The following is a 14,673-nucleotide window of genomic DNA, read 5'->3' as shown; positions in this document are numbered from 1 at the left end:
AGTCATCCAGTACCAGGTCTTCAAAAATGACCTTTTGGTTTAGAAATGTTCTGGTACCTTCTGGCACAAATGGCTTGTATACCAGCTGGGAGGCGGAAGCCACAAAAAATGGCCAGCCCTGTTCAGAGGCCTGTGTGTTGTATGGGTAACTTGCTTTTTGCCGTTTTCTGTCGTGGTGGTGTGTGTGCGTGTTCATGTCTTCCACCCTCTAATTTGTCCTGCATTCTCTGTTCCAGCTGACATTCATATTGTCTTTCACAGCTGTGGCAGTGTTGGCAATAGCTTGTTAGTTTTCTTTTTTCCTCCCCCTTTTTCCACAAACAGCTTTCTGTTTGCAGATTACAATGTGCTGAACTGCTTTAGCGCTAGATACAGTTTTAAATGCCAGCCATTCAGAGTTGGTTTTTATCACCTGTACAGGCTTTCTGATTCATGGGAATTGTATCCTCTAAGAGGTGTTAATTTGTCCTTGTGGAAAGATTGAAGGTTCTCATTGTTTTGTTCACGTTGCAAATAAGTTTGGCTTTCATGTTGGAAGCAGCCTTTGTTGGAACAGAATAGGACCAAAATTAGAAACTCTTTTTCTCCCCCTCTGCCAAAGTTGGGCTAATTATGCTGCATGGAATTAAGCAACATGTACATTTTCCAATACCAGAAGTACCTAAAATACGATATATGGAAAGGGTAACAAGTTTTCTAAGTGGTCCTAAGGTGTACAGTTGGACTTTGTGGAGACCTTAGCAATCTCAACAATCTGAGAGTCTGGAATTATCTAATGGAATTGTCAGCTTCTCGCCTTCCTCAACAGCCACTGGTGCCCTTTGAAGCAGTATGGTGTCTGAAATCACTGCAGGGTGAGACAAACAGCTTTTTGGGAGACTGAGAGGTGTGGCAAACACATGGTAGTTGTGTAATGACCACTGAATGTTGTTTTGTAGCAGTGCTTGGAGGAAAAAAGAGGTATTGGTGGTATGAGGGAAACCTGCTAAAGCCTGCTGTTTTCCCCTGACTAGATTTTCTTAGTGTTGTCCAAAGCAGTGGAGATCTGTAGATTCCTTAATCCATCCTGAACTATCCCTGGATGGGAGATGGCACACTATTTCTCATCTTTGGTCTCCAGGAAGATTGGTCATCTCAACTCTCCACATTGTTTACTTCCCCCCCCCTTTCTCCCCTTTGTCAGTGACCCCTTATTTAGACACTTCTGTCTCTCCTGTAAGGAGCTCCTAGTGGCACATGTCATCTCTCCTAATCTTTATAACAACCTTGTGAAGTAGTTGGGCTAGGGGAGAGTGAGTTGGCTCAAGGCTACCTGGTGAGCTTCATGACTGAATAGGCATTTGAACCCTTGACACTGTCCTGTACTATAGCTACTGTGCTACACTGGCTCACCCTTTGTTTACCTTGGAATTCTGTTTTGGAATTGTAATGCTTGCTCACTCAGGAGACTGGATGTTTGGCGGGGGGCAGTCAGAGAACAGAAAGCCCCTCTCCCCACTGCATTTGTTTCCCATAGAAGACATCTCGGTCCAGTCAGAGAGAGAAAAGGGGAAGGATGCTGTACAACCTTGTTTGTTCCTCTTCTCCTTAGTGGCTCTCATGGAACTTTACCCACTGAAGCAAGTCTATCAATACCTTTGCCAGCTATCTCCCTAACACCACTGCATTTGGCAACTGGTTTTTCAAACCTGCCACTGCAATCTTCGCATGCAGGTTCCCTCCTGGATGATGTTTGCATTACCATGGCAACATGGTTGTCAATTGCTGTCAAGCACCTTCGGATTGGCAAAGGAAGGCTGGGGTCTCGACTTTGAGCAGGCAATGCCAAGTCAGGGTCTTGTTGCGTGGTTGGGTTTGACCCAATGTTGGGGATCCCTGGCAGGTATCTAGCGTCAAACATACAAGGCTAGATATTTATTGCAACATATAATACTCTGCACAGTTGTTGTACAGTATTTCAGGAACACATGATCTTCCCTGTCATTCCCCAACCCCATGACATTTATTTATTATCTATTTATTCAATTTGTACCCACCTACCTGGAGGGCACGCAAGGCAGCTGTTGTCCCATTGTATTCATGTTCATCTTGCACATTCCACTTCCTAAGCATCTTTTATCTTGGTGATCTACAGTCCTTTCTCTGGTCTTGCCTGCAAGTTCAATTTGGAAGAGATTGAATCTTCCCAGACAGAGAAGGAAAAGAGTAGTTAAATTCAAAAAGTAAAATATTAAGATTTTATGCCTTTAATATTAATTGGGAGAAGGAGGAGAAGTGACACACCAGAGGAATGAATCTTGGGGCATGCAGATAGCATAGGGGTTTAGTGTGAAAAGAATATGTCCTTTGAAAACTAGATGGATATTTATATTGTATACTTGTTTTAGTTCTAGTTTGTAAATCTGAAAAAGTATCATTTTTGAAGATGATGGCTTTGTATCATTATGTGTGTCATGATGATGACTACCACTACCCTAAGTTTCTGAGTATACTTTCTTTGGTAATCTGAACAAGTTTTTAAATAAAATTTAGACCTTGGTATATCTGCTGATCCTTGAGCAATGTTCAGTCGCCTCATAAATGTTTGAATCCTTGTCTAGAAGTGCCAAGCACATCCTGGTGCTGTTTTGATTCAAGCGGGCTAAGTCATAAACCATGGGAGATTTTAATATGATTCTGAAACGATGTTGTGGCTTCAAAAGAGTGCTTCTTCACTCATTTTTCATATGTCCTGTATATGTTAGCCTGTGTGGTCTCCATGTGTTTGCCCAGTCGGCAGTGTGTTTCTTTGAAGCCTTCTTGTTAACATGAATGAATCCATTTAAATGGGGCTTGTCATGTGCAGCTATTTATAAAGATACAAATTTGACTGGAAAGGTCAAATCTCTATTGACTCGGTCTTATCGCTCTCTTGAGCGGCTTGTTTTTCTTGCTTTCATTTTCCCTTTTTATAACAAATGTGTTCAATTCAAGATACAAATACTTTATGTGAAAACTGGGAGGCAAACAGAACTTTATTTAGCCCAGTAGATACCTGTGAAATCACAAGGACAGTTGAAAATGCTTCAATCTGAAGTCTTTGGGGAGGGGGGAGGAAAAGGAGAAAAATTAAATGACCTCATGTTTAATGGCCTCACACTCTGGTGGTGTCATCCTTTGTGCTGAAAAGGGTGCCTGCACTTGAAGAGTGTTTAGATGTTATTTACAATTAGAGTTCATTTACATTTCAAGTTTTTTACATATCCATGGAGCTAATGGACACTTCAGGCAACGGGTGGGTCTGAGGAGGTTCAGGGTGCTGAGTTTGCTTAACCCAGTGGTTCTCAAACTCTCAGGGAGAGATGAGCCGCAGTAAGTGTGTGCAGGAGTGGGGAGAAGGTGATCTGTTGGATCACGCTGCTTTGGAGGGGCGCAACAACTTGCTGCCACTTACCAGAGCCTGCAGCAGCCTCCCAGGCGTGCGGGGAACTGCCACGCCAGCCTCCACAGGGCTTCCCAAGCTGCAGAGACCCTCAAAATCGCAATTGCGAGTTTGTGTTTTGCGTTCACGAAACCAGAAGTGGCTTTATACTGACTCTGCAGCGTGAGGAGCCCTGTGGAATCTGGCAAGGGGACTCCTTGCACCCCTGGGAGGCTGCTGCAGGCTCTGGTAAGTGGCAGCAAGCCCCTGTGCCCCTCCAAAGCGGTGCAATCCAGCGAATCATGTTGCTGCTTTCCCTGCTTCCCACCCTTAAGAGGGCAGAGGCCAGGGCTCGCTGGGTGGGGTGTCATGACATCCCAGTTTGAGAACCACTGGCTTAACCCTGCATACCCCATATGATACACAAACTAAGATTTCTTTGGAGGATCAGATCTCTTTAAATCTCCAAAGAACACAGAGGTGGTTAGTGAGCTGACAGGTGTGCATAGAAGTACTCAGGTGGTGATTGCTGGGTCTTTTGCTGGATCTGAAGAGGGTCTGATGCTGGGTCTGCATCCAACAGAAAGGGTTATCTGGAACTGGGGCTCATTTGAACTTGGCTCCAAGCCAGCCATGGCAGAGACCACTCATTTCAAGAACACAGTGCTTCTTAAAATTCTGCTTTGTAGGATCAACTTCTTGGTCTTTCTGTCCCATGTCCAACTCAATAACATTTATCTTCAAGAAGTCTGAGACTATGACTAACTTATCTCCTTGAAAAATAATAATCTGGGGATAAAAATGGTTAGAACAGCTGCTTATCCTGTCCTCCAGAACCTATTAGATTTGTACTGACATTTTACTTTTGACTCTTTTGGCTGAATGTATTCCTAGGGCTTTACAGTATGCATTTGACCAACACTACTTCGGATTACCCTACAAGTGGTGTAGATAGTTCAGAAGCAGTGGGCACCTACTTCTGTAGGTAGAGGCAATAGACCAGGGTTTCTCAAACTGTGGGTTGCGACCCACTTCGTGGGTTGCAACCTGAGGTCAGGTGGGTCGCGCAAACATGCGGGCCACCATCTTGGAAACCGGAAAATTAGGCAGCCGGCACCATCTTGGAAGCTGGAACTGCGTTTGCCTATGCATGCTCTGTGTGTGTGTGTGGCCATCTTGGAGGCTAGCAAACAGGGCAAGCAGCCATCTTTGAAGTGCCTTTGAACTGCCTTTGCCCCAGCTTGCCTGTGTGTACTCAAAGCTCCTCCCAGGAGCAAGAGAGCGGCTTGCACAGGTGCACAGGAGTGGGTGTGGCTGCTGAGTGTCTCAGGGAGCGTTGCTGGATCTTGAGGTGGGCTGTGGCCTCTACCTGCAAATGGGGGGCATGTTTGTTTGTTTTGCTTTCTCTTTCACCACCTCCTTCCAGCTCAAGCTCTGCCCTGTGATCCAGCCCCCCTCTCTCCCCACTTGCATCCAGCCCAAGCCCTGCCCTTCCCACCCCCTCCAGGCACTTAAACCTCAGCAGATCCCTGAAGTGGGGGGAGGGGGGTTAAATAGGTTTAAATATGTGTCAAGGTTTAAATAGGTTTTTTCTCCTTATACTTTCCTATTGGAAAATGGCTGAGAAATAACCCAATAAAAGCGAATAAAACACCATTAGATACTCTCCCTTTAATTCAGTGAACAGATGGGATGCTTGGTAGCAATGGGGGGATGCAGTGAGAATTGAAAGAAGCTTCTGAGCTGGACTATTTTCTCTTGTCGTTTGCAGTTTATGAACTACTAGGTGAAAACAGTGATGTCACTTCCTGCTTGATGATGTCACTTGTGGCCACGACATCACTTCCAGGTTGATGACATCACTTCCGGTGGGTCCTGGACAGATTGTCATTCTGAAAAGTGGGTCCTGGTCTAAAAGTTGTGAGAACCACTTCTATAGACATTGAACAGAGTGCCCATTTCACAAGCTGCATCCTCAATGGCTTTATCATTGTAGACATTTCTAAAGATCTGTTCTTAGTATGCTTTTAAACTGACTTTTAACATCTTGTATTGTTGCTGTGTGATGTGCTGAAATAGATACCTCAAATATATTTGATACATAAAGGAAGGATATAAACTACTCAGTGCAAGTAAATATGAATAGCTTGTCCATCCATTTATACCCTGATTCAAAGAACGTGCGACCTTGCCAACCACTATCAGGTCAATGAGAACGTAAAGTGATGAGTGTGACAGGGCAAACCTAAGCATGTCTACTCAGAAGTAAGCCCCACTGAGATCAATGGGACTTACTCCTAGGTAATTGTGGATAGGAATGTGGCCTGAGACTTCGCAGTTGCCTGCCAGTTTGGAAAGCAAAGTATTTCAGGTTTGCAAATCCATAGAATGGGCGTGTTTCTCTCTTTGCCCCCTCTAATTAGCCTGCCTACCCAGAAATATATGAACTTTAAAAAGATGATCCCAGGAATAAGCTGCCTTCAGAAAAGCCTGTCTGTTTGTTTCTTCTCCAGACAGCTCTTCCTTTAGAGAAAAACTGCTAATGATCTGCTAAACTTCCTTGGTGCTTCACTTATTTTGCCAGTGTTATGCAGTGTGGGGCAGAAGGCAACAGAGGCTAAGACCTAAACTACTAATCACCTGATCGCCTGCTACTGTGTTTGTTTTCCATTTAGAAACAGGAACTTGGGGAGGGGGAAGGATGATCCTGATTAGAATTGTAGCATGGGGAGTTATCCTTCCCCCTTCCATCATAGTTTGGACTGTGGCAGGGGAAGCTGCAATAGTTGTTCATCTTATGAGCAGACAGTTAACGAGTATGAGCAGACAGTTTCATCACAAGTCTAGCTTTGATCTGAGTCTTTGTGGCAATCATTGAGCCTCAAATAGAAGTGAGCAGCTATACAAATGCAGCAGGAGTTTTCTGGCACAGAACAGAAGCACTCAGCAGTATGCTGATCATATGTATTTAAATCATTTTTTCAAAGAACCAGCCGCTCATTGGGTTTGGAATTCTCTCAGTGCTGGCTCATTTTGAAGGTGATTGTAGCTACCCGCCCTGTAAGTGTTTCTTACCAACCATTATATTTACTGTCCTAGTGAAAACATGCATAGATTGGCAGTTCTTCCATTTTTATGCACTTAGTAGAGGCACATGGTACATCTTAAAAGTCTGGTAGTAGGATGGTAACAGGTCTTATGAAATGGCACTATTGTAGTAAGATTTTAGTCTCCCAGACAAATAATCTCGTAAGCTGTTGAGAGCCTTTCAGGCTAAGAATTGTGGGGGTATATTTATCAATCTGACTTTCTGCAGTGCTTTGGCACAGACTAAAACAAAACAAGGCTTCAGAAGGTAAGGGTAATAAACAGTTTTTGTTCCTTCATTAGGTTAGAAGAGTACCGGGTTCCAGTGGCCACCTCCACAAGACAGAAGATGGGGATTGGGAATGGAGTGATGATGAAATGGATGAAAAGAGTGAAGAGGGAAAAGCTTTTTTCCAAGAAAAGGTGACTGTTGAAAACATACCTGTTATACTTTATGTAAACATTCTTTATTTTGACCTTTTGGCATGCAAATAGTAACTGTGGATTTTTGTCTTCTAGTCACGAAGAGTGAAGGAAGAGGAGAATACAGAGGTAAATAGTTGTGTTTACTTATCTTGTATGTACGGTTGGTGGGTGTTCATGGATCTAACTTCATGTCTGATCCTGCTAGAAGTTATCTATGTATGTTAATTTTATCTTAATTAGTAAGAAGTAAGTAAAGTATGGGCAAGGTGTAGACTTCAGTCAGAATCAAAGAACAATACCAAAATGCCTTTCTGAAATGGAGGATTTTGCTAATCATAAATGTCTAAGGTGTGCTGTGGGTTAAACACAAGCTGGCCTCTTCTGGGAGGGAAGGTCCATTTGATCTGCCCAGGGCTGGGCTGGTCAATTGGGTACCCATGTAAATTCATCTTTGCAGGAGGAAATGATGCTTAGCATCCTTAAGATTGCAATTGTGTGCCTGCTCCTGAAAAAAACCATCCCTTGATTCCACCAATCTAAATAACTAATGTCCAGTATGTAATCTTCCTTTCTTGAGTGAGGTGGTTGAGCAGGTGTTGGCATCTTGATTCTAGGCAATCCTGGATTATCTGGACCTCTTCCAATCTGGCTTCAGGCCAGGCTTTGGGGCAGTGTTGGTCACAGTGCTGGATGATCTTCACTAAGGACTAGACGGGGGAGTGAGTTCCTGTGGCTCTGCTGGACCTTTCAGCAGCTTTCGATACCATTGACCATGGTATCCTTCTGGGCCAGCTGGCCGAGCTAAGGATTGGGGGTACTGCTTTGCAGTGGTTCTGCTCCTTCTTGGCTGACAGGTCCCAGATGATGATGTTGGGGGACTCCTGTTCACTGCCCTAGCCTTTTCAGTGTGGGTACTACGGGGTTCTATCCTCCATGCTTTTTAACATCGACATGAAACCATTGGGGGAGATCATCTGGGGATTTGGAGTGGGGTGTCACTAATATACTGATGACTCCCGGCTCTATCTCTCCTTACCATCTCATTCCAGGGAGGTTGTGGAAGTCCTACAGTGCTGTCTGGAGTCATTTGGGGTCTAGATGAGGGCCGATAGGTTGCAACTGAATCCAGAAAAGACAGAGGTCTTCCTGGTCAGGAAATCCTCGATGCAGGTGCTGAGGGCCAAATCCTATCCAATTTTTCAAGGCTGGTGCAGCGATGCCAAGGGGGTATGCATTGCATCCTATGGTAAGGAGGCAGTCACAAAGCCCTCCTCAAGGTAAAGGACTATTTGTTCCCTTATTTTAGGGCTGCATTGCAGCTGCACCAGCACTGGAAAGTTGGATAGGATTGGGCCCTGAGTCATCTATGTGCTCTGAATGGGGTTCCACTCACCCTGCAGGAGCAAATGTGCGGTTTGGGAGTGCACCTGGAATCACAGCTTTTGCTGGAGAACCAAGTGGCGGCAGTGCCCAGCTTTGGCCATACTTGAATCAATCGGACCTGACCGTGGTGGTCCATGCTGTGACTTCAAGATTGGATTACTGCAACATGCTGCACACAGGGCTGCCCTTGAAGATGGTTTTGAAGCTGCAACTTGTGCAGGTGGCAGAGGCCAGGGTGATTACTGGAGTTAGGCGGTTTGATTCTGTCAGAACGCTTTCGATCTGCGAGTTTTTCGGTGCGCGAGGCATTCGTTATGCGAGGTGCCACTGTATTTTTCCCTCCTCCAAATGGTATGACTTATATTTTGTGATTTTTATTTTTAATGTATTTTTCAGTGTAAATAAGCTGCCATGGGCATCCTCCCTGGCAGAGGAAAGGGGGAGTAAAAAAACTTTTAAATAAAAAAATTGCTGATTACTGGAAATGTTAAACTTAAGGCTTCACTTGCACCAAAACGGTTAATGTTTCTGCTTTGATTGTCTTACCTTTAAAACCATCTTCTTCGAAGTCATGTATATAAAAATGCACTGTTTTCTTCTAAAAGATTTAAATTTTTTAAACAGATTTCCATGAATTCCAGCAACATCCCCGATCAAATACAGAATCTATCTATAAAAGGTCCTCAGGTACTGTCACAATTAAAATTGCCTACGTGTGGATGGATTTATGAGCCAATTTACAATCAGATTGGCATGGTGAGTGTATGGTCTGAGTAGACCCAGGCTGCTGAAGTAGATTCATGATAGCTTCCTCACCAACACAGCTTGCAACTTGTCTCACATTTACCATGCCACTGATGTACCATCTATAGATTCCTTGTGCTATCAAATCCCATAAGGACATATGAAACTGTCTTCTACTGAATCAGACTATTGGCCCATCTAGCTCAGTAATCTGCACAGGTTAGCAGCGGCTCTCCAGGCTTTCAGAGAGGGGCCTTTCCAAGCCCTTTCTGGGGATGCCAGGAATTAAACCTGGGACTTTCTGCATGCAGAAAAGGTGCTGTGAGCCACCACACTTATGTCAACAAATATGCCAGATAATCTGATCACATATTAACCATGCAAAATTAGTTTTGTCAACCAACCTTGAGAAAAATGGGTAATATAGCAAAAGTAGAAACTTTTACATCTGCCCTTAGTTGTCCATCCCTCCCCATTTTTATCATCACTGCTAGCTGTGGTGGTTTTTCAGCTCTTAACCTTATCTTCTGTGAAATGGAAAAACAATGTATGTAACCAGGCAGACCAATGGACTGCCTATTTACCATTAAACAGTGAGTGGGTTTATAGCCCTTAAACATTTAAGTCTGCATTTATCAGGCTTATCTTGGAACAAGATTTGAAGTGGCTGCACCCTCTGGAGTCTTAATTTATACTACTTTGTTTTAACATGTTCTTTTGTCAGATTGGCAGATACTTCAGTCACACAGGATACAAACTGAAATACATATTCAACATCAGCCTATAAAATGTAACTCCTTCAGCAATTATATGTTGCAGCTCTTAGAAATATGTATTGCTCTTTCTTTTTAAATAGACGCAACCTGTTGTTAGAAATGAATATAGTGAAGGTCCATGTGCTGTGAATCTTGTTTTAAGACTAAGGTAAGAAGCTTCACCTCTCTCTCTCTCTCTCTCTCTCTCTCTCTCTCAGCTGTGTTATCCTTTCTTCTCTCATTAAACTTTCATAATATTAGCAGAAAAAAAGTGTTATCATAAGTCAGTCTCCCAGTATGACCAATATGAATGGTGTTCCTGTAACTAATTGCTCTCTTCTAATTGCTCACTGAAATAGAAAGGGGGGAGGGCAGAAATACGGAATATAAAAGTAGCTTGAGGCTAAGAGTACCCTTCATTAAGTATTTTCTTTTTTCCCTCTTTTTTCATTCCATTGCAGGATCACAGTGAGAGATTTTTAATGAGTTTCTTTCACGCTTCAGCAGTCAACCTCTGACGGAAATAAACCGTGGCTGTATTACAACTTGCCTGTTCAGAACATTTTTACAGGGCAGGTTTGATCAGCAGCTGAGGGGAAAAAAATGACTGATAGTTTTTCAAAGAACACTCAGCCTTTTAGGAAATGCTACAACTATGGTGTCAGACTTCATAGCTCTTTGGCAGCAGACAAAAGTTGATTTCCATTTTAATAAAATGAGTTTATACCTTATTAATTGCTTCTTAATATCAGGATTTTCAGAGGCCCAATTAATTTTCCCCAAACAAGCTTAACATGCTTTTCATGTAGGCCTAACCTAGTTTTTCTCTTCTGATGGCTAGCTAAATTAAAATACACTTTGAAGAAGTTTTCTTTTTCTAAGTTATCTGCCTCTTATTCCGGCTTTCATTGCAAGGCGTTGGGTAACATCCCACACCAATATCCTAATTGATTACTGTAAGAAAGTGGAGTACTCATCTCCTTGTAGTTCTGTTCTGGTGCTAACATGCTATTGTAGATCTGAAAGTTCTCATGATTGCCATTGCCCAGCTCCTTTACATATCTAAAGATCTGTCTGCTAGTTTTTCATACAGCATGGCCCCATATGAGTTGCCTTAATTCAGCTTGTTCAACAGGTGTCAACACAAGAGCTTCTTGTTTACTGTGCACATTTTGAAGAGTTGGATGTTTCTCCTGTTGAAGGACATGCAAGAGTTCAGGAGGAGGTTGGGCAGCTTGCTATATGTATGACTCTTCCTTTGCATGTTACACACACAAAAAAAGGAAGCAGAAATCACTTGGGCTATGTCTCCCTCTTCCTCCTCTGGGAGCATGCAGCGGATTGGCTCCCTTCTCCCAATTCTCATTGGTATCCATAGGTCATCTGACTACAGTTTGCATGATAGCTTGCCTACCCAGTTCTCTTGGCAACAAAACAAAATGACACCTTTGAGACATACCATTCACTAGTTCCAACTCCTTATCATTCATTTCTATAAATATAGTCATCTGCCTCTATTCAAACCTTTATGGCCCTTCACCAACTAGAGGATTAAGTTCTTCTACCTTCCACAATTTTTCCCGTGTAAAATTTTAGGATTTTTGTAGTGCTGCATGCTGTGGTGTGTGAGTGTGAGTGACTGACCAAATAGGCAGTCTAGTCATCAATGGTCTCCTTTGACCCATGCCAGATAGTTTGCTGGTATAACTCTGAGGAGAGGCGAGGGGCATGTTGGACCAGGAAGACCAGCATAGCTTTCTTGTGTGCACTGGATCCACTCTTCTCCCTGCACCGCTCCTCCCCCACTCTCCTTCAATGCTCCTGCCGCCACCTTACCTGCTCTGTTGCGGCATTTGGCAGCCATTGCGACACGCAGCCCTGAAGCGTATGGTAGGAGCACACTTTTTACAACACCGAAGCTGTGCTTATAGCGGTGGATCTGCCACTGTAAGTGGCCCATCACACTGGGCTATTAATTTTATTATAACTCTTTTCTGGCTGTTATGAATTGTGGATTCCATTTTTCTAGTAGGAAAAGGCAAGCAATATTTATATTCCTGCAGAATTTACAACAGCTGTACAAGTTAACAGATTTTATTTGTGCTCCTTTCCTATATGTTGAAGAAAACTGCTTCAGTGAATGTAGAAACTGCATACCTATTATGTTGTTCACATATTATGGTGTCTGGCTGATACTTTTTTTAATAGAAGAAACCCACAGATAATCTATTTTGCCATGAACAAAAAACTGAGAACATAAGCGATAACGGAATACATTTTATGGAATGGTCTTGCCCTTACTTTCATCACCTTCATTCCATGTAGAGAGAAGCACTTTATGTTTTGTGCCTACACTGGTATGATCTTTTGGGTTTTATGCGACTTACTTTGTGGTGTGGCGCATTGAGTTGGTATTAACACACGTTCCTTGTTGGCAACCTTCAGTCTCGAAAGACTGTGGTATCACGCTCTGAATGGTGGTTCTGGAACAGCGTCTAGTGTGGCTGAAAAGGCCGATTCGGGAGTGACAGTCCCTTCCACACTGGGAGCAAATATAGTGTGTCCCTGGTCTGTCTCCCTGGCTATGGGCCTTCCTTCTTTGCCTCAGTCTGTTGGCCAAGTGTCTCTTCAAACTGGAAGAGGCCATGCTGCTCAGCTTGCCTCCAAGCGGGCAGCTCAGAGGCCAGGGTTTCCCACCAGTTGAGGTTCATTCCTAAGGCCTTCAGATCCCTCTTGCAGATGTCCTTGTATCACAGCTGTGGTCTACCTGTAGGGCACTTTCCCTGCACGAGTTCTCCATAGAGGAGATCCTTTGGGATGCGGCCATCATCCATTCTCACAACATGACCGAGCCAACGCAGGCGTCTCTGTTTCAGCAGTGCATACATGCTAGTGATTCTAGCTCATTCCAGGACTGTGTTGTTTGGAACTTTGTCCTGCCAGGTGATGCCGAGGATGCGTCGGAGGCAGCGCATGTGGAAATCATTCAGTTTCCTCTCCTGTTGTGAGCAAAGAGTCCATGACTCGCTGCAGTACAGAAGTGTACTCAGGACGCAAGCTCTGTAGACCTGGATCTTGGTTTGTTCCATCAGCTTCTTGTTGGACCAGACTCTCTCTGAAGTCTGGAAAACGTGGTAGCTGCTTTACTGATGCATTTGTTTAGCTCGGTATTGAGAGAAAAAGTGTCGGAGATCGTTGAGCCAAGGTACACAAAGTCATTGTACACAAAGTCGTTGTACAACCTCCAGTTCATGTGCAGAGATTGTAATGCAGGGAGGTGAGTCCACATCCTGAACCACGACCTGTGTTTTCTTCAGGCTGATTGTCAGTCCAAAGTCTTGGCAGGCCTTGCTAAAACGATCCATGAGCTGCTGGAGATCTTTGGCAGAGTGGGCGGTGACAGCTGCATCGTCGGCAAAGAGGAAGTCATGCAAACAGACACGCATTCAAGTGCCTACAATCTTAGCATTTCAGGCTTTTTCTATCTGTGCTACTTTTATTATTCTTTCCGAATAAATCTCTTAGTACCACCTGCTGAACTGATTGTTAAATCTGGTTGTCGATGTGTCCTCGAGCACACCAGAGAGTTCCAGTTCAAATTGCTAGTGTCTGTGAAGATGAGAAGTTTGGAATGCCAAAGTCTTAAAAATTAGAGGTTTTTTGAATGCTTTTAAAAATACTAGCTAATTCTTCAAAAATTAAAAGTGACAAACTCCCTCTAAAGATGTGTCTAAGGCTCAAAGTAAAGCACTGCAGATACTCGAGTATGTTGATCTCACTGATAGGTTGAGGGTTTGTTTTGAGCAAAAATCAAGGGGCGGGGGTTTAAACCTAGGGAGGGTATCTGAGTATAGTTTTGTCTGATTTTACCTGAGGCCAGATCCTGAAAAATAACTTACCAATTATTGCTACCTAAGAACTGTACAGTCTTTATTAAAAATACAGTAAAAGATGTTACCTTATTAATTTTTTTTAAATTCCGGTCTTCACAACCTTTTTTGTAAACACCATCAAAGTGCACTGTAAAGAACATATCACTTGACCCAGTAATCAGATCCTTCTTTATGGTGCCTGGTGTGTTAAGCCAGAGGCTCTACATATAACATACCAGTTTTAACACATAACTGGCAGTATGCAATTCAATTCACAGCAGAGATTTACTCGCTATACCCAAATTACTCAGAGGTAGACCCATTGTTTTCCATGATGGTGTTCTTAAGTAATGGTGCACTGAATTATTGCCTTGGACTTTTGTTTCAGATGGAAATAATAATAATAAAAATACAGGTATTTCTATACTGCCTTTCTTGGTCCTCAGATTTCTCCTTAGACTTTATTCAAGGCGGTTTACATATGCAGGCAATTTTTAAAATCCCCATAGGGATTTTTACAATTTGAAAGAAGGTTTCTATCTTTCAAGAAACCACAACATTCATATGTTTCTTTCTTGGTCTGGTCTCACATTCTGGCCTCCATCCTTCCATGCTCAGAGCAGATGGAATAGCCCAGCTCAGCTTGTCAGCTGCTTCAAGGTTGCACGGTGCCGGTGGCTTCGAACTGGCAACCTTCAGATGTTATCTTCAGGCAAATGGAGGCTCAAACCTCTAGACCAGACCTCCTGCCCAATTATGAGGATTATATCCTGGTGTTCTAAAAACCGGACCTCTGCCAAACATCTGCAAAATGGAAAGAGGTTGCAGAAGGATTGGGTGTGGCCCTGCCAAAGAGAACAAGACTTGCTTGATTTAAATGGAACTTTTTTGTCAGGAGGAGTGAAAAGCTTAACATTGGCTACAGCTTGCAGCCTCGTTGCCCTGGAGAATGATTGCCCTCTAATTATCTCTACATTGTCCTCTTGCTCTTCTCTGGGCTTCTTCT

At 43.3% G+C, this 14,673-nt stretch overlaps 1 protein-coding gene across 1 annotated transcript in view; it reads left to right on the top strand.

Annotated features, from left to right (window-relative positions):
- The window catches only part of STK39 (serine/threonine kinase 39), a 135,537-nt gene that overhangs the window by 84,082 nt on the left and 36,782 nt on the right, over nucleotides 1-14,673 (top strand). The window contains exons 11-14 of the mRNA XM_066634709.1: nucleotides 6,791-6,910; nucleotides 7,007-7,039; nucleotides 8,921-8,983; nucleotides 9,897-9,964. Coding sequence (XP_066490806.1) covers nucleotides 6,791-6,910; nucleotides 7,007-7,039; nucleotides 8,921-8,983; nucleotides 9,897-9,964 — 284 coding nt within the window. The remainder of the gene's footprint in view (nucleotides 1-6,790; nucleotides 6,911-7,006; nucleotides 7,040-8,920; nucleotides 8,984-9,896; nucleotides 9,965-14,673) is intronic.

This window comes from Tiliqua scincoides, chromosome 1 (assembly GCF_035046505.1).
Source record: "Tiliqua scincoides isolate rTilSci1 chromosome 1, rTilSci1.hap2, whole genome shotgun sequence".
Taxonomy (NCBI): Eukaryota; Metazoa; Chordata; class Lepidosauria; order Squamata; family Scincidae; genus Tiliqua; species Tiliqua scincoides.
The sequence above is the reverse complement of the archived record's forward strand: the minus strand, read 5'-3'. Positions and strand labels throughout refer to the sequence as shown.